Source organism: Astatotilapia calliptera, chromosome 5 (assembly GCF_900246225.1).
Source record: "Astatotilapia calliptera chromosome 5, fAstCal1.2, whole genome shotgun sequence".
NCBI classification, from domain to species: Eukaryota; Metazoa; Chordata; class Actinopteri; order Cichliformes; family Cichlidae; genus Astatotilapia; species Astatotilapia calliptera.
The window spans coordinates 6,838,864-6,861,910 of NC_039306.1; the positions used below are offsets into that span (position 1 = coordinate 6,838,864).

The following is a 23,047-nucleotide window of genomic DNA, read 5'->3' on the forward strand; positions in this document are numbered from 1 at the left end:
CCTATTTCAATATATTACACAACACTGTGTAGCTGAATGCATTTAATGTCATATAATACAAACAATTACATCTTATTCCTGAAATAGTGCAGCTCCGAATGAATTTGACAGAAGCCAGTGATGGAAATATGCTCGTGGTTAATTTTCTGGGAGCTTTATAAACAAATCCTCGTCTTTAAGGGGGCCGTGCCCTTGCTGGAATCACACAAGTGTCCTCTGAAGAATAAACATCACGATTCGCTGCTGGATACAGACGAGGAGGAATGAGAAATGTCCACATGTGTGCAAAAAGCAGAGCTTTTGTCAGTCTTTGATGACTTCAGGATCCTGGTTCTCTGCTGCCAGCTTCAGCTGCTTCTGCCTCTCCATGTAGCGGTACCCTCGCATTGCACACAGGTAGCCCCCGTACACCGTCAGCAGCATCATCGAGGCAGAAAATGCCCGATAGCCGATGTCTGCGAGCCGCTTTCCTGTTACCATGCTGGGGATCCTGAAGGAAATCAGGAACAAGAGATTAAAATGGGTTCATAAGCTGAAAAGTAACCAGTGACAACACTGCAAACATCACTGGTTCTTAAATCAAGAACTTGAAGTCAGTTATTAAAGAGAGAATATTTGTTATCTGTTAATTTGATAAATACTCCCAACATTATCACCATCATCCACACCTTTTACTATACGTGTGCATTAAATATAAGTACTGAACCCGCATGTTCCTGACAAGTAGTAGACTAAAATGGAAATACTCAACTATTGAGAAGTACTTGATACTTCCCACCATTGGACTGGACAAGCTGGAACAAGATGACTGAGATTTTATCAAAAACATTTGCTCCTGCTTGTCACACAAACAAGCTCAGCTTTACCAATCACACCAGCAAAAACCTTAATTACAAATTAATTAAGTCTCAGGACCTCCTGGAGGCAGTGAGGCATTAAATCTTTTAGTTTTTATTCCTGCCAAGGCTTTTGTATCTTTAATATCTTATATTGGTAAACATTGGAGTCAACAGGATTTACAAAGTGCTATATAGAAAGTATATTTTTTTTAGTTTCCTGATGACTCTGCATTATAGTGCCTTTTCTCTGTTCAACATTAGAATCAATCAAGTCTTTTTTGCCACTTAAAGTATTTTTACAGAAGTGTAAGCTGCCCTTTTGCCTATGTTTCTACTGAAAAACACATTGTTACAGTTAATTCAACTTTTTACTTTACAAGAAACGCACTACAACATCTAACCTGTGGCAGGATTGTTCTTTCTGCCTCAAAAAGAGAGATATGTTTGATAGATTATAACAAGTAACTTCCAACAGTTTAAATACAGGCTAAATGGTTAAGATTTGTTTACATATTCCATCCCCGAGTTCCAGATGTTAGATCCGCAGTTAAACACATGCTGCTGATTTAGGAAACACGCCCACGTTAATTGGTGATAGTCACAGTTTAACATGACCTGCTGCCTTCCCAGTAAAAGGTAATTTCACCACAATATTCTGCACAAAATAAGCAAATGTAGCTTGTTTCCCCCGCGCTGAGCTGCTGGAGCTTTTGTTCCCAATCAGAGTCACTAATCTGGGTTAAAAACAAAAAACGACAAACTGGATTTAAAAAGAGGAGATGGCTACAGAGCACCTTACAAGTGAACTCGATTATTTAATAAGAATTTGGGGTGTTAGCATTTAAAATAAACAGATTTAATGACACACATTGATTGGATTGGTAGCCGTGTAACATGCAGAATGTGGTACAGTGGAATATATAAACAAATCTAACCAGTTAACGTAAAAAACATTTAACGTGGAACACCGGAAATCACTTTTTGGCTGGACACCTGGGAGCTGTTTTCATTCTCAGACAGGACAAGTTATCTCCTCCCTGTCAATGAGCTCAAAAACAGCTGTTGTCCAGCTCTGTGCGTGCGCATTAACAACCGATACACGACTCGAAAAAGCTCTCGTGGTCAACACTTTTGTCTTTTCTTACCTGGAGTTATAAGACTGTGCTATCCTGCGTTATCACTCTCAATGTCAGCACAGCTGCTATGCTACTTTAGCGGACTCGCTTTCGTAAGGTGCAGGTACGGGCACTCAAATGAGACATTTCTCTTGATTTGGCAAAACAGCAGCGCGCCACCTACTTACGGGGGGTGTTTGCGGCAGCACACAGAGTGAATCTCTGAGTTTTTAGATATTTCCCCTGTAGTACTTAATCAAGACGCTACGGTTTATTTCAGAAGAACATTTTACAGTGAAGGTGCATTGTGGGACAAAAGGCAGGGCTAGTTGCTAAACTGTGAAACAAATAAAAATGGCCTGGTAAAAATAAATAAATAATAATAACAGCATTTTAATTGTGAAATATTGTTACGTTAGAGAAGGATCATATAAGTTGAATTTTAGTGGTCTACAAAATTAAACTGCATGTTTATTTTTATTTTTTTAAGTAAGTAAAATGTGATCAACTATTTTATACGGAAGCGTAGAGCTTCCCCGTGGCCATTCATACAAAACCAAAGAAAAAACACATCCTGTTTTTTGTCCAGTCCGCTATAGATCCGACTGAGTTGTATATGTGTCCCACTGTGTAAAATGAGTTTGACATCCCTGTTGTAGACGCAGAGACCGTATCAGAGGCTACCGTTACCATGGCGTCAGGCTGAACGTCAGCTTGTTGCCACCTTGGCTCACCCCTGCCTCCTAGAACCCAGAGCCCTTGAGTAAGTAAGTTCCATTAAGCGACTGTGCTAGACTTCAACTCTGGAAACTGTTCAACACTATTCACTTAAAAACAAAACAGCGTCATTATCGATCATATGCTAGCTATATGTAGCCATTTTGGTACTTTTTTTTTTAATAAATGATCTTACTTACAAGGAGTTTAGTTTGATATTATTTAACTTTAAATAATTAACTAAATAAAGTTAACAGTTCGGTCAGCACTGTTTTCTACCCGGAGTCATTTAGGGGACGCACATATTACAATGGCAACCTGTTCGAAGAACAGCAAGGCTGATGCTGACGATGAAATAAACGATCCTGGCGCCGCTCCTTACGGTAACTTCATAAATTATTACAGCTTCAACCCTCCGGAGAACCGCCTGAGTCTGATTCCACCGGCTCTGCTCAGGGATTTAGGATACAGTGATGAGACCACGCTGATCGTGGACGTGGGCTGTAACTCAGGGGTAAGTCCACCTCTGTTGTTTTTTCATGCATACATACTAATGATTTAGGCCATATCCCTAAGTGGCCCCCTTTAAATAGGCAGGACTTTTTGATATGTTCTCGATTATGCATAAATGCTCATATTTGCTTTTAGACTCATTTTTATAATCCAGACTAATAATTAAATGTAAATTTCTGTCCTCATACCACATTTGTTTTAGTTGAATGACTTATCAGAGGTTTGGATATAAGGGATCACACCCATTACGTAAGTTCTGGTGACGTTATATCTTTAAAAACCTTCCTCAGAGACACTTTAAAACAGATTTAGAGGCTGATCTTTAAGGATCACTTTAAATTGTCAGCTCTATAACAGCTGTCCTCTTTCTTTCCTTTCACCTACTGAACGGCAGGAACTGAGCATAGCTTTCTACAAACATCTGGTGCCTGAGGAACAGCCTGATAGGAGGAAAGTTCACCTCCTGGGCTTCGACTTGGATGAAACTCTAGTTCAGCGAGCGGAGGAGATAAACCCTCTGCCAAGCAGAATCACCTTCATCCCTCTCGACATCACCAAAGACACCAACCAGCTGCAGGACTACCTCAGCCTGCACGGCTGCTCTCACTTCCACTTGTGTCTGTGTCTAGCTGTGACCATGTGGGTCCATTTAAACCACGGAGACTTGGGCCTGCTGCAGCTGCTCTCTCGCCTGTCCTCCATGAGCCAGCACCTTCTGCTGGAGGCCCAGCCCTGGAAGTGTTATCGCTCTGCAGCCCGGCGGCTGAGGAAGCTGGGACGCTCGGACTTTGACCACTTTAAGACCCTGAAGATCCGAGGGGATGTGGCAGATCATGCCAGGGAACACCTAGAAAGACACTGTGGCATGGAGCTAATCCAGAGCTTTGGCAGCACTGCATGGGACCGTAAGCTGCTGCTTTTCAGAAAGACGTGAGGGGCTCTGTCAGGAGTTCCCATCAGCAGGAAGGACAGCAGAAACCACAAAGACAGATTGATATTAATCAGCAATTAGTTTGTTTCTTTTAAAGAAAATTGCTGCTTCAAATCTAAAGATTTTAAAGAAGTGATAATAAATAGACTTTGTGCTCTTAAGAGTGCAAGCAAGTGTATATGTACCTGTGTGTGTGTTGGGGTGGGGGGATAATAAGTGGTAGAAATTTGTGGCAATTTACACATTACAGCTTTAATGACATCATCAGTCCAAAACACTTCTAGCTACAGCATCCTGAAATCAAGCCTGTACTATCAAATGCGCTTTTTTGTACACATTTAATATTCAGCCCAGTCTTATTTCTTCATGCCAGATGGATCATTGTGCTGGAGTCATATCCTCCCGCACGATTTCACCACCACCCTTAACGATGGATCTAGGATTTCTTCCAAATTCTGACCCTTTCTTCTAAATGTTGCAGCAGAAATCAAGACTCAGACCAGGCAATGTTTTTCTAATGTTTTGTTAGTCTGTATAAATTGTAATTTTCTGTTCTTAGCTGACAGAGGTGGCAGCCAACGTAGTCTTGTGCTGAAGTAGTCAAGGTTCGACACATTGTGCGTTCAGAGTTGCTCTTCTGCAGACCTTGGTTATTTAAGTTACTGTTGCCTATTAGCTGGAAGAATATTATCCATTCTCCTCTAGCATTAGCCTAGAGAACAGTTTACTGGATATTTTCTGACTAGTCTCTGTAAACCTTAGAGATAACTGAGAGAAAAATCCCAGTACATGACCAGTTTCTGAAATACTATGAAAGACCATCCTGTCTGGCACTAACAACTAAGCCTCACTCAGTCACGTAAATCACCTTTCTTCTCCATTCTGATGCTCAATTTGAACTTCAACAGATCATCTTCATGTCTACATGACACAGTTACAATGTGACTGACCAAATTGATATTTGCGTGAAGAACCTGTGGATCTAAAAAAAAGTAGCCACTGAGTGTATAAGAACATCAGCTGATACTAGTTGTCAGATTTTCCTTTTACTCCATATAAATCAGTATAGGCTGAGATCTAAACATCTAATATCGGATTGCTCAGTTGTTTACGTGGTTCAAACCTTTGTTGTTCATTTCCAGGAAATGTTTTAGCCATTAACTAACATTTAAATGTTGGACAACAGATTAACCTTGTATGACTGAACCACAGCAGACAATAACGGCAAAACAAAGCAACCAACACAGCATTGTAATTTTCATAATTTTAATTACAGAATACTAAAAATAACATTACATAAAATGTCTTTTTAAAAGAAACCATTGAATATTACAAAGGTTGTAAATTTTGTAAAGTTAGGATATAAAATCTTTGAACAGTGGTGCATAATTGAAAAAGAAAAATAATTCTCATAAAATGTATATATTAACTGTTCTACATTAAAAAAAAAAAAAAAAAATGAGATGGGACACAAATTGCAGACAGACAGATGAGTGGACACCGCCATTACTGCAGTGAGCTCTCCTTTCAAAGGAAGGAGGACTTGAGATGCAAAGCTCACACACCACAATCGATTTAAGTTTTCAACTTATTTCTAAGCTAAAAACAGAAAAAAAAAAACAGAAAAAAAAAGGGGGGGGGGGGGTTACCATATACAAGAGAGGAAGAACAGACAAGCTTGAGAGACTACAAAGTGACTTGGTGACTGCTCCCAATATTTATAACTCATCTCAAACCGGGTGAAAACCCGACTACACTGGCCTTGGTTCCATAATGTTTTTTCCACAGGTTCAAAGCTGTCCAAAATTGTGAAAAATCTCATACTTGAAATAATTCCACCGAGACAGGGAAACAATGATCAGGCATCTTTTTAGCCTACTAACACTGCCGTTCCTATTTCCTAATTTACAACCGGTCAGTCGGATCCACTGAACACCACCGTGGTCACAACTCAATATCAGGAGGTCGACCTTAAGTGAAATGGACCTTTAAACACGCGCGCACACAATCTCACACACACACACACACACACACACGCACACAAACACAAAGTTTGAGGGGGGAAAAAAAACATGCCAAAAAAAAAAAAAAAAATCATCCATCAATGTGCTTGCTTTCTTCCTCTTCTCTCTGAGTTTTGCATCACCCTGTGTCATTTCATGAGCCCTTGTTATTAATGTCTGAGTTAACACCACAGGGGAAAAAAATAAAATAAATCACCAACTGAGGACATTCAGAGCCTGTTTGAACCACAGATGCTCCTCACACTGGCCAGTCATGTCCAAGCAGAGGTATTTCATCAGCCTCCTGCTCTTTGGGAGACAGTTTGTGTCACATTTTTGGTTAACAGACACGGAGCAGGGAAGCAATCAAAAGTTCATTAGGTCATTGTTATTTTATAAAAGATATGAATTTAATTGAGTTACGCTGAGTGGCAGAATCGCATTTACTTCTGTGCAGCAGTAGTGGTTTTAGTGGCCCATGAAGACCAGGTGAAAGAGAGGGGGAGAAACATGAGAAGCTAGAAGTGAACAGACAATAACCCAGAGGACATCTTAGAAGACAAAAGGATGTCTGAGACAACAGGCATTTAAGATGAACTGAGGCGCGAGACACCAGCAGAGCTACTTGGTTTGGCTGGTCTGCTGCTCAGACTGCTGGAGATTTTTTTGTTTTTTGTTTTCTTTCCATGAGGGATCCAGGAGCTTCTGCTTAATGTGTAAGCTAATAATGCTGTTGAGATTCAGATGAGTCCCCCTGAGTTAGTGCACACATCAGAGTCAGGCAGGCCTCGCCCGCTTGTTCGTTAAGAAATTCACAAGAAAAAAAAAAAAAAAAAGACACAAGAACAAAACCTCAATTTCATAGTCAAGCTTAGAATTAGCTTTGGAGACAGAGAGCCTGTCGTAGTTTTACAAGTCTGTGTTTGGGGACTGAGTCGATGTTAGTGTGGAGGAGGCAGAGGGAAAGTTCAGGTGTAAAATACGGCAGCTTGACGCAAAGCAGTCCAGCTGACGTCTGAGTCCTGCTCATCTTATGAAAATTCACAAGTTTGCTCTTTTTTTTTTTTTTTTTTTCTTTATTCTTCTCCTCATTGTTGTTGCTGTGAAGGTAATGTGCGCTTTGTATTGCCCAACCAGAGACAGAGCTGTGGTGTCTGAGCATGCTCATACTTTTAACGTAGCAACCTGAACATCTGCCATCGTTTCTCAAGTGGTCGTCGGTGTGAATCTGCCCAGCAGGCGAGCGGCTGGGGAATCTGGTCAGGTGCTGGTGTTGCAGTTTACAACTGACTGGGTGTCAGTCAAACAAACAGGTAGGTAAGACAGGCAGGTGGGCTGTAACAGGGCTTGGAGGGGGAGAGCCGAGGCTAGATCAGGGGGGCTGTGTCTATCAAGCCTTTGTTTGGGTCCAGACTGGCAAAGAAGCGGACGTCCCGGTCCTTGTCGGACTGCAGAGCCATCACGGTCTCTTCCAGCTCGTCAGCGCAAGCACAGCCCGGATCCTTGAAGTACGCTGGACACAAAACTCAGTTAGTGGGAAGAATCAAAAGTTATGAGCAAATGACCAGAGCTTGTGCTGAAGGGAGAGTAACTTTGACTTTAAGAAACAAAGCAACTGCAACTTCAGTGTCACAACACCGACTCACCTAAATCTCAGAGCTCAATATAGTTACCAACATAAAAACATATTTAATACACTCAAAGGGAGAAGTATGTTATGACCAAAAGCTTATGATGATAACAGAGGGAAAAAAAAAAAAAAAAAGACACCCCTGATTCTGCCCAAAGCTCAAAAATCTACAAGTGTACCAACATCTCACGCCATGCTGTTGGTTAACTTTGTAAAACCGAATGCTGACAGCTTTACAATTATGCCCTGTACTTTTTCTTGATGAAGTATGAAAACCTTTAGATAGTCAGTTTTTTTTTATGGATTACCTTTCTCCATCACGCTCTGTCGTAGAGCCTTGGCTACCAGGACGCGGACGTTTGCCACGGGGTCTGATGAGAGGCTGAGCAGGCTGGGCAGTAGATGCTGACTGAACTGCTCCATGGGCATGCAATCCTCCTCCACTACGGCCTATGGGAAATATTTGGCAAGAGCAAACCAAATGCAGGAAGTAGTGAGTCAAAATGCACTCAGTGAGGGTGATGCAGCAACATAACGAAAGCATCTGACCACACAGAAAAGCTGACAAACAGGCTCATGTCACTGCACATCTCTTATGCGACGTGAACATGACATGAAACAACCACTGCTATTGCATGTATCGTCTGTCCATTTAAAACAATCACACACCAGGAGAAAGCTCACATTTCATCATAACAATTTAAAAACCAGATTGTGAATTCTAATGTAGTATTACATTAAACATTAACATGATTAACAATTCATAATGAGGTTTATATACATGTGACATGTACATGCTTATGTTTTTTGTTTTTTTTTTTCATTTGTTTACATTAAGAGACACGTTTAAGACAAATTTTCACTGCATTCAAATGGACAAAGGTTTTTATTGAAAGTAAATTATACATTATCCAGGAACAATAACTGTTTTTTCCCCCCCACTTGGTCAGAACAAGCCTTTTGGGGATTGGGGGGGGGGGGGGGGGGGGGGGGGGGTCAACTGTGATTGGTCTGCAATTTTCCTGTTATTTCCTGTTCATCTGATAAACTAAATGCCTGCTCTGCTTCAGTAATTTTAACTCCAATTAACAAAAGTAGTTTTAAGGGAATAATTCTATTACATAGTTTGTGATTTTTCACAAACCTCCTTGGGGATGCCCCTCCCCCAAAAACCTTTTATAAATGGCACTTCAGCTTTGTCCTAACAGGAAGTGACAAGCCGACAAGTGAATGACATTACATGACATCCAGTGACTATGGGTCACGTAACCACAGGCGACAGGAAATGGGTGGGACCAGAGATAAACAATTTCCAGGTGAGTGACTGAAGAGGTCACCAGTAAGCACACAGGATATCATTGATTGCCATCTGACCAGGACTAAATCTAGTAGAAGGTTATCTAGGCAACCAGAGCCTGGAATATCCTTAAATGACTGGCTGTCAGCTTCAACACTTCGTGTATATGCAGCTTGAAGGCTGTTTTACCTCAAAGCTCCAAATGGCATCTGGTTTGTCACTTAATTTATTTTATTCCATTTCCCAGTAGCAGCAGCAGCAGCAGCATGGACAGTCACTGATGCAGTTACAGACATTTAAAGCCGAGAGAACTGGGACACTTGAGATGAGCATTACCCACCTGGCAGATAAAGGCAAAGGCCTGCCTCCCCACCCACTTGGGACAGTGGCAGAATCGAACAGTGAGCTCGTTGATGAAGTTCAGGCCAAGGTCATCAGCCCCGCAAGCATAAAGCTTCTGCAGGATCTCCACCACCTGAGAACACAAGAGTTGACGAGTGAGTTGCTGAGAAAAAAAAACAACTTACATTTTTTTCCCTCTGCAGTGCATCTAAAAGGAAAAGCCAATCTATATTTAGCATGATTATGAATTTGTCTTTGTTACACAAACAAGAACTTGGCGGTACAGGTTTCCCCTCAGTTAATCTGTCGACTGTACTGTGTCCTTGGAGATGAGCCAAGATGATCAAACACAGCCATCAGGACGTTACTTCATCGGTCACAGGCCACGCATGAACACTTCCATTTGAGTGATTCATTTCCTCTAAAGTTTCCAGAGTTTCTGCTGACCTCGCTATGTGTTACAAGCTGCCAAAGCTGCCCCCCACCAATCATCATTAAAATCATCCAGGGTGGAAGGTTTTTAAATACAAACAAACAAAAAAAAGTAAGCTTACCAGTTTGTAAGAGATCCACCTGACCTCGGAGACTTTATCAGAGCAGAGTGTGAGCGCTATCTCTCTGAGGTAATCATACACGTCATAGTGGCTGTACAGCTCTATGATCAGGATCAGCTGTCTGCAGAGGGGGAAAGGAGCAGAGTGCTTCACTCAAATACACGGTACACGCTAGTACAATCAACCAAAAAGTGAATCACAATTTAAGAGCAATGAAGTTAAATCAAACAGCAAGAGCAGAATTAAACAGTAAAACAATGTGAGCCTATCTGAACGAGTGTTAGCTTAAAATTAAATGTGTTTCCAGCTTTTCATCCTGACAGTAGGAAGAAAAGACGACATACTCTGCCAGCTCGTATCTAAATCTCCAGTTGCGACTGTTGTCCGTCACCATGAACTCCTGCAGCTGGTACAGATATTCTCTCCTCTTGTCTGCGTGCAGCAGCTACAACAACAACAAGATGAACACAGAGCAGATCAATTAGAGAGCTAGCCTATCAATATGGCTCAGTTTTTACTGGAAACGACAAAATTCTGCCACCGAGTGTGCTAAAAATCAAAGAGCTGTAAAAACAAAGCATTTCAGAAGTGTGAATGTCAACACAGCTGAACCAAAGTTATATCTTACTTGATCCAGAAGTAAGTGAACCTGTAATCTTACCTTCAGGAAGTCATAAAGGTGTTTGAGCACACCAATGCGGACCTCATCCAAGTCTTTGAGGAAACCGTTGAAGATGGGTACCAGATCAGCTGCTGTCAGCTGGTCCCCCAGGATAACCGCCAACTCGTGTATGGAAAAAGCCAGTGTACGCCGCACCTTCCACTGAGAGCGAGGGAGGAGAGAAAGGGCCATAAAAGGATTATAACACCATCCATGAACAAGGAAACGGCTTATAAAACATCCTTTTAGCTTCTTTTTCCACATCAAAAAACACAATCAAATTACTAAGAAAAACTTAAACCACTGAAAAACATCAACCTTACATTAATGCTTATAGAGACATTCAGTGCTGTGAGGAAATAAAGGGTAACAGTGTGAGTGCTGTCACAATCACTGCTCTTTGAAGTACACCAACACTGTTGCGTTAAGGTCTCATTTAAATGTCATTCAGAAACTGACACTCATGAGAGGAACATGTTGAAATCTTAAGCCACCAGACCAACACTGTGGTCGAAAAAAAAAAAAAAAAAAAAAAAAACCCACACGTGACACATCCAGAATTTACTTTAGTAGTCTTGAAATGCTTAAGAGTCATCCATCAAAATAAAGTTTAGTCATTGTTTGTGTTCTTGCCTTCTCTTCCTTATAAGAAGCATATAAAAATTCAACACTGCAAGGAGTCTGCTTCCAGTTAGCTGACCACTGACACGGCACAGTAGCTCTCAACGTCTGGCAGAAATCCCAGAGCTCCAAAATCCAAACAACATATTCTTTGTCAGTTAGTGACAGCTTAGTGTGGCAGCTTAGATTTCTCATGTGGTGTTGTTTGTCCTATTAGAGTCACACAGCAAATCTAATCCCAAAATAACCCTGTGCTTCCTTTCATGTTTGCATTACTACCTGCACATCAGTAGCGAGCGTTTCATATGTATCTTTGAGGCAGTGCCAGTTCTGGCGACCCAGAGTAAGCGCGACCCCCGGCAGGCTGAAGGCACAGTGTTTGGCGATCTCCGTGTCCACCGTCTGGGCGCGGGCCGGGTCCGTCATAGAGAGGTACTGATCCAGCAGCTGCTGCGGGATCACGTTCTGGAAACGAAGATTAATGCGTTTGCACTCAGAGCAGCAGGCAAGCATAGCGACTAATCCATGTCAGTGCTAATCAATACCAACTCTTAGATGGCGATCAATATTTATAGGTTGGAAAATATCATTGCTGACTCACCTGGACCTTAGGCTTATCCTCAGATAATGGACTGTGAGGGGAGTCATCCTTTCCCTCCTCTTCCATACTCTCAATTAGTTCAGACTCCTGAGGAAATGACAAATTCACACAGATACTGTTAATGATCGCAGACGTGCACCAAGTACTGGAGAAAAACAATTCATACCAGGTCGAAATCAGTTACAGCTGTTTGTAAAAACAGTTACAATGTAGCTCTGGAGCCTTTGATATCAGACGCACCCATGCTGGACTTGAGACACTTGATTACGTAAAGTAAAAAACAGTTTCTAGTTTAAACTGAGCCTTTCACAATGTTAATGTATTAAAGGCTTTCTAATTGCCCAGTGCAATCTCTTCCCCTGAGCTGCAAACCTATGACAATGCAAATAACATGAGCGGTCAGATCCAGCAGACCTCCTAGAGCAACACTGATCATAATAGCAACAACACTGGCACAGCAATATAAAATTATGCAGTGCCTTTTTGCTTTGAGCTACAGCAACCTTAACCTGACTTGCAGCTCCTTAATAAAAATGCGACTCCAAGCTGGGGTTAAGCAGCACAATAAGCTGGCTGTTCAGTTTGTGTCCTTTCCTAAAAGCGTCACATCTTTACATCCTTCTATTTTTTTTTTTTCCCCTTCTCTTTCCTCCCATCCAGCCCCCGGCTAGTCGTGGCAGACAACCAACCCTTCCTGAGCCTGGCTCTGCTGGAGGCTTTTTCCTCCTCGCTGCCACCAGACAGCGAGGAGGAAAAAAAACCTCCAGCAACCAAAAGCTTGCTCACAAGGGAATGAATCACTGAGTGTTGGGTTTCTTTCTATAATTTTTATGGAATTATAAGCTAAATGTAAAGTAAAGGGAAAAAATGCTGACTTGATTTGGCATTTCATTTCTTTATCAAATCCTGCAGAACAAACATTAACTTCACGAATGAAAACACACAGAAATGCATGTTCTGATCATCAGTGATGCCACAAGACAGAACAGACGTTCTAGCTCACACCTAGTTTTAGTTTAGCTGCAATAATAGAGTATGCATTACAGCAGTGTGAAAATACTGTCAACTACTTGCATCAAGAAAAATCCAGTCACATTAGTTGACAGTCACTGGCTCGTACCAGAACGGGGGAGTTGGGAGGAGACTGCTCCTGGTTTTCCAGTGGCTCCGTCTGCGTTTCCTCGTCTCCTTGCTCCTGGATGGGGCACGACTCTGAGGATGTGGGAGTTTTTGACATTTGCTCTTCGTCTGTGGATTGCACCTCTATCTCTGACTGAACCTCCAAACTTTCACTCTCTGCAGAAGGGCTGTCTGCACCGTTTTCAGTCTGAAGCTCTGGCTGAAGCTCTGGCTGGGGTTCAGTCGGGCTGTCGTCTGTCGGACTGTCGAGCTGGGCTGCCTTTAGAGCTGCCGACAACACTTGAACTTGAGCTGGAGGCGAATTACATGCAAAGCTGAATCTACATGCCAGTTCAGTACAAAAAGACAAAAGATATTCTACCTGCGTATCCTTACCTTGTACATCGGGGTCATCCATGTGTGGCTGCAAACAGTCCAAAACCTTCTGGATCTGGTCGCTGGTAGCTTGTTTGCCATGGTTAGACTTGGAATCATTACAATTCTCTGTAGGTTCCTCTTCTTCTCTCTTTTCCTCCTTTACCTCTTCCATTTTTTGACAACTCAGCATCTCCAGTTCCCCGCTGATGTCAGGTAAAGGAGACCTCCAATAGTGAAAAGAATTAAAGTTCTCGTCTGTCTGTTCCGCCTCTTTCGTGTTCTTAGCGTTGTTTGTAGCTGTCGGGCTATCACTGCTGTTTGTGTGGGTGAAACTGCCATGCATCTCTTCAGGGACTAAGGTGTGGCTGTTATCAAAGTTGTGCAATTCCTCGCTGTCAGCTGTTGACACATGTTCTGGTGACGGCGTGGCGCGCCCGTCCTGGTTTGGAGGCGTGTGGGTGATGGTTCTTTCTGTGTGGCAGCTGCTAATGTCAGAGCAGTTCAGGGAGTTTAGGGAACAGCCGCTGAAATGAGGAAGAGAAAAAGAAATTGTAGATAACTTTGAGTAGATGCATCCATTCAAAGCCAGCAGTTAAATGTTTCCAATTGCCTTTTACCTCCGACAGATTTTTTTTAAGTTGTAAACAGAAGCACACTTAAAAGCTTAATGGAAGATTGAGGATTCATGAAGAAAAAAATAAAAATAAAAAATAAAATCTGTTCCATTTATTTGACATTTTTTCCCCTCCACATAAAAACTGATAAAAAAATGAAAAGAAAACTGAACCATTCAGGTCACACCCAGTGAATTCAAACCATGATTCACTTAACTGATGATGCAACAGTCAGAAGCGTCTGTGCCAAGACCAAACTCAAACCTCCTGCATGTTGATATAATCACAGCCTGAACTACATTTCACAGCTTACTTAATGGCCTAAACATCCAGACCTAAGAAGACACGACTCGAGACATACGCATTTCGTCTTAAACTATGTGGACATGACAAAAGAAGGACATTTCTGAGTCTCTTAATGCTTCTTGTTATAGCAGTGATAAACAGGTGATCTTACCTGTCAGATGTACATCTGGGGACCTCTAGTAGTGCACCATCCTCTCTGAAGTGAAGGCCTGTGGTGGATGGGTTAGCAAAGGTGGAGATGAAGCGCCCCAGAGACTGGAAAGCCGCCTGTCGTACCTGAAAGTGGAGTATATAGAAATTTGTCTTGCCAATCATTCAAATTTTATCAGTCTTAGAAACGATGAGGTAAGAAATACCCTCAAAAGATAGTACACAAACTGCAAGCTCAGAAACAAAAAGACACACACACACACACACACACACACAGCTTGTGGATCTGGTTAGATGATGATCCTGTGCTGCTACACAGAAGAAAATGTGTATTCTGCTCTTAATTTTAGACACATCAAAAGGACAACACTCTGATTTCAAGTCCCAGTTTGAAAGTCTGACAAGTTGCAAGCATACCGCATCGAAAACAGGGAAGATGGATGTAAGATAGCTCCAAGCAACAACTGCCCTAATTTCATCACACCACTCAGGACGTTACACTTGATTGTTATTGTAATTTTAACAAAATCCCCCCCCCCCCCCCCCCCTTCTTCCATTTCCAAGTTATTTTCCTCTCTGTCCTCATGTGTTTGTGTATCTTACCCAGCGGGACTGGTCACTGATGAGGCTGATGAACAGGGGGGACAATTTGGAGCGCCGCACCTCTGGAGAGGTGGAATTTGAGACCATCATGAAGCACTCGGCACAGGCTTTCCTGATGCCCCAAAGGCTGTCTGAGCACAGGTCGAAGAACTTGGGCATCTATGTCAAAATAAAGTCACATCAGTACAGCCTGAAACCTTAAACCATGAAGAAACTACTGACGTGCAAACGTTACATAACATCATTCTGATTACACAACAGTTTAACACAACATAAGGCACTTTATGCGAATTCATAAGGCACATCTAAAGAAAAGCTTCAAGGACACAGTACTAAACTTTCATCTTGCATAATAGCATAAAATTACACACCGAATCTGTGAGAAAAACAGTATTGGGCATCTTACCAGCAGTTTTTCTGTGGCCTCCTGGCCTACAATTGAACAAAATTCTCCAAAATTGGCTGCACACACCTGTAATACAAAAATGATACCAATGTCTCTGTGTTAAGAGTAAAACTGTAAAAAAAATAATGTTCCTGAATGAATAAGAAGGTACCAAGAAACAGCATCTTAAAAAGAGTTGAGTCCCAATATCACAAATAGGAACCTGTACTGATTTGTATGATTCATTCAGAGTGCAGCCTTGAGGCAGATTGCTTTATAAAATGCTTTTTATACAAGTTTCTATAACAAGCTATCTGCCAAGTTAAACTACCTTTACGGCTCCTAAATCGTGTTCCCCAACTGGCACCAGTTACGCCAGCCAATTAAAATTCCACACTGAATACACAACAGCGCAGTGTAAGCTAAGTTACCGCACATAAACGAATTAAAGTTAGCTCAATGAGTGATTGGATTTACACTAATGGAACAGCAGAACCACAATTAAATTTTTACTGTCAAAGTTGTGACTTCAGTCTAAACATCTGCTTTAAGTCATCTCTGAGTTTTAAAGATACCTTCGGGTTGAGCTCGTTACCTTGCGCACTTGGAAGAGTCTGGCATCACTGCACAGTTCACAGAAACGTGGCAGCAACAAGTGCTCCACTGTGTCTTTGCTCAACATGGTGACAACTTTACACATGATCTGTACAGAGAAGAACAAGAACAGAGTTTAGTGTCATCACAATCTCCGAGTGTGTCTCGGTTTACTGGTTCATTTTATTAACCTTGAACCATGAAATTAACAGAAAACCTCAGAGAAATAAGATGTGCACTGAGGTTGAAAAGGAACAAAAATAAATAAAAATTGGGTTATTAAGAGTAAATAGTAAAGGAAGGGGTTTGTGTTTATATGATAAAAGGTTTCAGGGGGATGAATCTGGTTTTAAAAAAAAAAAAAAGAGAAAAAAAAACTGATTTGAGTTAAGTAAATTAGTGAATCGCTTATGCGCTAAAAGTGCCACTAATAAAAGAAAATCCACTTAACTTTGGTACCTTTAGATTAAATTATGCTGTACAATGATATTGCTGTCCTTATTTACTCATTTTAAACCATTTAGAAACTTGTCCCAGAATGTAATAAAAAGACACCACTGAAGGTTTCTACCTGGGCAGAACTTCACAGGTTTAACTGCTAAGTCACACCTACACCTGTAGCCTAAATCCAGTTTAGTGTTTTTATTCTGCCGTACTACATCAAGCCCAATCTCCAGCTACAATACTAAAACATTCCTCTGGTGTGCTCCACATATCACAATTTTTATATTTTACTATTCTTGATTATAACCACACAAAACAGGGTTCAACTTGAATTTGAGTTAAACAGAGGTTATTTTACATAAAAGTTTACGTAGTTTAACTCCCCGCTTTTCTCCTGGTGATCCCCGCCCCGCAGTTTGAGAACCACTACAACATTTCTTTAAACATTTTTCGTTAAAATACAGTGTTGTCTTACAGCCACTGCCTCAATTTTGTAGTCATCGTCACTGCTCGGTTCTGTGAGGTCGAGTAGAACTGGACAAACTTTGGTCTCCATGTCAGCTTTAGAGATGAGGCCCTGCTCCAGCAGGACGAGCAGTGCTGCCTGACTCGTCTTCCGCACCTTAAAAATACAAGGGTCAGAGGTTAAAAACAAAACAAGGCAAACGAACAATACCAATTCATATGAATTTCTGCAATTACCTTATTTTTGTTTTCTTTAGGTCTACAGACTTACCTGGTTATTCGGATCAGTGAGATACCGGACAACAATTGGTACCAAGTATCTCGAGAAAGCAGCAGGGAAGTTGGGCCGACTCTCATGCAAAAACATGGCGATGTTAGGAATCTGCTCCATCAGCTCAGCTCGGACTGTGGGCTCTTAGTTACACAAATTGCAATATTTCATTAATGCACCACATTAAAAAAATAAAATAGAATAAACTGCAACCACAGCTACATACTGTGAAAACGAAAATACAGCTACCTCCATCTTCCGACATTCTCGCAACGGTCTCCATGACACTAATAAAGTCATTTTCATTGTCACTGAACTCTCGAAGCACATCAAGCAGGCCACGAGCCACGATTTGCCTAGAAAGCAATGAGAGCTTCAAGTTAGTGGACTGCCTGCCAATACCTACAAGTTTCAAAAGCACACAGCGTGACACACCGCACTGACAGAGCTGTCAAGTGCATTACACACACGTGCATTAGGAAATGACAGCAGAGCTTTAACCCTGCAAAGCTGAGCATGAAAAGCATAAAGACTGGAATGTAAGGCGTTCGTGTAGAGACACGAGCAGCTTTTGAGGTTGGAGACACCTCTGATTATTCTGCTTTGTTTTTTTACCCACCTGACCTGTGTCAGACTAAATACCTCCCCTTTATACACTGATAACAGAAAAACAGACCTTAAACTAAATATCCTTTAAACATATAACAGAGAGGGATTACAATAATCACTCTAAAGCCAGACAGCCAGCCTCCACACAGGGCTCTATGTTAAGTCCTTCACAGTACGGGTTTAAAAAAAAAAAAAAAAACCATAACAAAAGGCTTAGAGATGACTTCTGAATGAAGGCCAGAAAACAAAAGGCTATCTCAGTGCAACCTTATGTTGCCACAAGTCTTTTAAGCAACTATTTCCCAACTGAGGAAAGTTGATGAAAAGTTTGTCTCAATATCTGGCTACATTTCCTTAAAGATTTTTATACAAGAAGTGACTTTTAACAGATGTTTCCTCGCTCCCCTCCATTGATTTGCACATGTTTCCTTGATGATAAGACCTTCAAAATTTGTTGTAATGCTACTGGCACACATTCTTATCATTAGAGGTGGGGATCACCATACATCCCACGATACGATATTATCACAATACTTAACGCACGATACGATATTGTTGCAATTTTTTTTAAATATTTTGCGATATTCAGATTCTGTACATAAAGGTAAACTTTATCAATATTCATTTTATCTAATATCAAAGCCTCGCACTCAGTCTTTCTCTCATTTCAGTCAGTTTTATTGTTGACAAACTGAACGGTTTGTATTACAGTCTAGTCCAACTTAACTGAATGCAACCATCTGGTACAATTATAGCTATTCTGAACTATGCAATTTATGAAAACTATGCAGCCCCTTCAGCAACAGAAGAATTTGAAAGTAAACTAAAACAAAATATAATTTTACATTACATAAAAAAGTTTTAAACTTAATTAAAATAAAACATGTCTTAAATTAAAATAAGTAAACTGTCATGTTTATTGCTGCCAAAAAACAAGTTAAACACATTTGGACAGTGAGGGAATGTCAGGATTCTTGCTCAGAAAAAGGAGCTGATCAACATGCTCTGAAGTCAGAGCATGTTCCAGTCCACAAAAACTTTTTTTGTAACAAAATATCGATTTCTGCTGTCCCTGTATCGATACATTATTAGCAAACAAAATATCACGATACTACACAGTATCAATTTTTCCCCCCACCCCTACTTATCATGCCGACATGTCTACAGTTTTGCTGCTAAGTTTGGATGACCACGCACCTGTTCACATTAGCCATCAAAACCCAACAAAGTCAATTCATCCTTCTTTAAGTTAGGAAAAAACAAAAGAAATTTTACTTTATATCAAATACGGGAAATAAGATACTTTTGTAATTTTGATACAACTACCACACACAAGCTTTAAGTGAGAAAATTTACATGGGCTTCTTGTGGATGGACGGACAGCTCAGAAGAGAAAACATACATTACTGTGAAGATAGCTTTGGACAGACATTTTGGAAACAGTAGCTAAACTGAAGCATTTTAGTATACATACAATTACTTCCAAAGTTCCTTATAGCAGCCACTGGTTTAAAATAATTTCAGTGAGCTTCAAATACCAAAGACAGCTCTAGTAGCTGTAGAATATTGTCGTAAAGTGAGATCTGAGTTGTGGTCAAAGCCAGCAGGTCAGTTTTCAGTCATAAAATATTTATTGCTCAGTGTTTACATTGCAGAATATGGTGTGTCAACCTATCCACAAATGTTCTTTGCTTTTGCAGACTAATGCATGACCAGCTTGACCACGGGCCTCTGCTTACCTGTTGAAGACATTCTCGCTGAAAGCATATTTCTCTAGCCTCCCGAGAGGAGTAAGGTTATCTTGTCCTGCATCCAGGAAGGCTGTGATGCGGATACCGTCGCACTCTGTACCATAGTCATCAAATCCAACTGTGGGAACAAAATAAAGATGATTTTAGATATACATATTGGATGACTATTCAAACGACTTCAAATACTAAGGGCCTAAATGATGGCCAATGGGTAAAACAGTAGTGAGAGTGCCAGGCTAAAGGTACTGAGTCAACTAGCTTTAAATATATAGATCTTTTTTAAAGTATTTCCATCTAGGACCCTGTTGAACAAAGCTCCTGTTATATGAAATTAAATAATTCTACAATAGTACGCTATTTTTAGTGCAGTGTTATTGGCATACTTACAATCATCCAGATCATCATGGCCATCTTCAAAGTATAAAGATAGACCTGCAATAACAAGGCAGTTAGTGAGGTAGGGATCCATGGCGGAAGAACCATCTCTTATTGACACCCTGGTCTGAATGGCACATTTAGAGTAAGTCAATTACTAAGAGGGGGCAAAGTCTCCTAGCAATAAATCACAGTAGTCTCCCTAATGTCATCACTTGGTGAAAGCGAAACTTGATGCATTCAAGTGATATTGTCACTGCTATGGCCTGGAGGAGAAGCAAATCCAATCAATGCTTATCACAGTGATTAGCGAAGGGAGCTGAGATCAGACTCCAGTTAAAAACAGGTAACAAACTGTGCAATTCATCAGAATAGCATCCATTCATCAGTGTTGGCAAAAAACAATGACCACAAACTGGCAATTGGGGCTTTCACACATTTTAATCTTGTGCAAGCCTTTAAAAAAAAAAAAAAAAAAAAAAAAAAAAAAACTTTATTCTACACCATGGTCAAGCAGATACAGAGGTGATAATAAAAAAAGCTGGTTTAACAGTGAAAACCTGTCTAGGCCTACTTTGATCTCCTAACACATTAAATTGAACAGAATCAATTAAAGAAACAAACTGACTGATATCCACCCCCAATTTTCTTGATCAAGAATAATTTATAATTTCATTTTTTGCTTCATTGCACAGTTTTCTTTAGTTAATAAGCTGCAATGGTCAAGTGCACATCCATAAAAGCACAGATGAACAATGCAGGTTATTATCATGATGTGAGATCATTCAATTGTCAGTTTGGTGCTATTTAAACTGCACTCTATTAAATGCTAATGCATTTATTTTTCTGACAATCCTCCCTGATGAAAATGGATTTAACAATCATCTATTACAATGCATATAGCATAACATGAAGGCCTTCATCCTCCAAACTGCACAGACAGTTTGATCGTCTTAAACTGAACATTAAATCCTTAATTATGACAAAATGTATAAGGTTGTATCGGACTGCATTCTTTTTAGCTTGGTGTACCTAATACAATAAATCCAACCCTCATTGTGCATTCAATTGCAGCCAACCACAGCACTTAATACACTTTTTGTTTTTCTTTCATCTTGCAAAAAGACATAACACGGTCATGATTAATGATTGCAGAATTACTTGATAGGAAATTCAATTTCCAGGTTAAACTTTACCCTATCACTCCATTCAAGCTGATATTTTAGTTATTTGTTTTTATTTTTTTCCACTGGCTCAATATCAGAGATTTCAAGCAACTCATATTGAATAATGCCAAACATCTTGAATATGGCCAGATTGGCATGTCACCCGTCTCATATGCGTCATACTGGTCTGCACTTGTATTGTCTGATATGTGCCGATATAAAAACACGGCTCAATAATTCAGAATTGCTGTCATAACAGTTTCTCCAGCACAGCAGCTAGGCTGTTGGCTCAGCTCAGCACTTTCCGCATCACATGCAGCAGAGTCAAAAGACGTAGTCATGATAAACTGCAAAGTAGTTTGCAAAATGCAATGTAAAAACTGTATTTTTGAGATATATATATATATATATCTCAAAATATGATGAAAATATATATATATTCATCATGGGTCGCCACAGCACGCCATCTGTCTTCATCTCACACTATCTCTAACCAGCCTCCTTTCACATCAACCATACATGTCCTCCTTCACTACATCCATGTAGCTTGTCTGTGGTCTTCTTCCCCCCCCTGCCTCGCAGATCCATCTTTAACTTCGTTTATCTAGCATATTCACCATCCCCTCCTCTGCATGTCCAAACCATTAGAGTCTTGCCTCAATGCCTCTCCAAACTGCAAGACCTGAGCTGATCAATTCAATTCAGTTTAATTTATATATTCGCTCCTTAACATATATAAATATCTTCGAATCTAATATATATATATATATATATATATATATATATATATATATATATATATATATATATATATATATATATATATATATATATGAATGAACAGGTAATTATCAGATTTATTTATTTTTTGATAAAAGTCGAATTATATTTTGGTTGGGATTTATTCGTTTAATAGTAGTAAGTACCAAATCCATAAAAATAATAATGGCTTAAAATTATATTTACAGCCCTACGCTAAATGCATTTAAAGTTCTTTTCCCCCTATTTACAAATTAGCACATTTTCAAAAACAAATGTGTGAGTAATCATGTTATCTAGCACAAGAAGACCTTCTCTCACTGTTTATTTTCAATACCACCCAGCCCTCGATATAGGACAATAGCAGATGGGGGGTTTGTAGTCAACGGAAGAGACCAGAAATAAGTCCCATGAGGAGAAGCCAGTGTTTACAGCTGGGCAAGCAAGGGAATGTGCTCTAAATATAATACAGTGCCTACCTCGAAATCACACATTAAACGAGGCGTTTCATGAGTAGAATAATCAACGGCATAATATATATAACAACACCCCAAAAAACCACGCTGGCACAAAACAACATCGCGCCTTTGTTGTGATGTAAAACAGGATTTGGTCAGCTTATGGCTGATCATGACTTTAGCAACTCAGCTAACGTTGGCTAGGTCAACTCGCTCGCGTTTGCTATGATAACAGATCGATAATAAACACGGGTCATAGTATTCTCCCATCGAGGTCTGAAGAGACTAAAAAAGTAATCTACATGCAATGAGCAAATATATGATTCAGTGTAGTCCCAAAGTCACCCATTTCGATACCCCGTAAGGAGCTTTCGTTAGCTTAGCCTGCTAGATGCTGCTAAGTTTGCTAACATGGCTTGTCTAGCCCTTTCGCTTGACTTCTCTCCCACTTCGTCCTGCAGTACTACACAGGAAGTGGAGCAGAAGCCGTTATTTAACTACTAAAAACCTCAACTGCCCGAAAACACTTTACAAATGCCAGCACAGCGCCAAAATATTAAAGAAAACTCGGGTTAAAAAGTGCCATTACCTGCCATCTTGAGCGTCGGCTCGGCTCTGCGGGCTGCCGTCCCGTGTGGGCTGTCACCGCCGCACAGCTGTCACTCAAACACTGAGGCAAACTACTTCCTGAAAGTACTTCCTGATGCTGCTTTTCACTGGTTAATTACGTATTAAACAACTATATCGAAAAACGTTACTCATCTCGGGCAAAAACT

General features: G+C 40.5%; 3 protein-coding genes across 5 annotated transcripts; 1 reads left to right on the plus strand and 2 right to left on the minus strand.

The window, feature by feature from the left end:
- Positions 1-29: 29 nt before the first annotated feature.
- Positions 30-2,145, minus strand: cox14 (cytochrome c oxidase assembly factor COX14). 2 transcript variants are annotated; one of them, XM_026166920.1, is made up of 2 exons: positions 1,985-2,145; positions 30-490 (listed from the first exon to the last, which is right to left on the minus strand). In XM_026166920.1, exon 2 carries the CDS (start codon positions 478-480, stop codon positions 304-306), a length of 177 nt encoding a protein of 58 aa, XP_026022705.1. In that variant the 5' UTR covers positions 481-490; positions 1,985-2,145; the 3' UTR covers positions 30-303. The 2 variants fall into 2 exon arrangements, with proteins under 2 accessions (XP_026022705.1, XP_026022706.1); XM_026166921.1 differs by lacking the exon at positions 1,985-2,145 and adding an exon at positions 752-774.
- A 511-nt stretch (positions 2,146-2,656) lies between these two features.
- On the plus strand, positions 2,657-4,293 carry bcdin3d (BCDIN3 domain containing). 2 transcript variants are annotated; one of them, XR_003272387.1, is made up of 4 exons: positions 2,657-2,721; positions 3,077-3,185; positions 3,387-3,433; positions 3,579-3,645. XR_003272387.1 is itself a non-coding variant. In XM_026166919.1 (2 exons), exons 1-2 carry the CDS (start codon positions 2,982-2,984, stop codon positions 4,116-4,118), a joined length of 744 nt encoding a protein of 247 aa, XP_026022704.1. In that variant the 5' UTR covers positions 2,917-2,981; the 3' UTR covers positions 4,119-4,293. The 2 variants fall into 2 exon arrangements, 1 of the variants encoding a protein (XP_026022704.1); XM_026166919.1 differs by lacking the exons at positions 2,657-2,721; positions 3,387-3,433 and having other exon boundaries at positions 2,917-3,185; positions 3,579-4,293.
- A 2,880-nt stretch (positions 4,294-7,173) lies between these two features.
- On the minus strand, positions 7,174-22,938 carry ppp4r1l (protein phosphatase 4, regulatory subunit 1-like). Its single transcript, XM_026166922.1, has 20 exons — positions 22,861-22,938; positions 19,901-19,945; positions 19,502-19,631; positions 17,403-17,509; positions 17,154-17,296; positions 16,893-17,039; positions 15,975-16,082; positions 15,401-15,466; positions 14,995-15,153; positions 14,393-14,517; positions 13,340-13,845; positions 12,945-13,255; positions 11,825-11,911; positions 11,503-11,688; positions 10,603-10,764; positions 10,286-10,386; positions 9,942-10,062; positions 9,386-9,520; positions 8,057-8,198; positions 7,174-7,631 (listed from the first exon to the last, which is right to left on the minus strand). Exons 1-20 carry the CDS (start codon positions 22,865-22,867, stop codon positions 7,486-7,488), a joined length of 2,934 nt encoding a protein of 977 aa, XP_026022707.1. The 5' UTR covers positions 22,868-22,938; the 3' UTR covers positions 7,174-7,485.
- Positions 22,939-23,047: the final 109 nt, after the last annotated feature.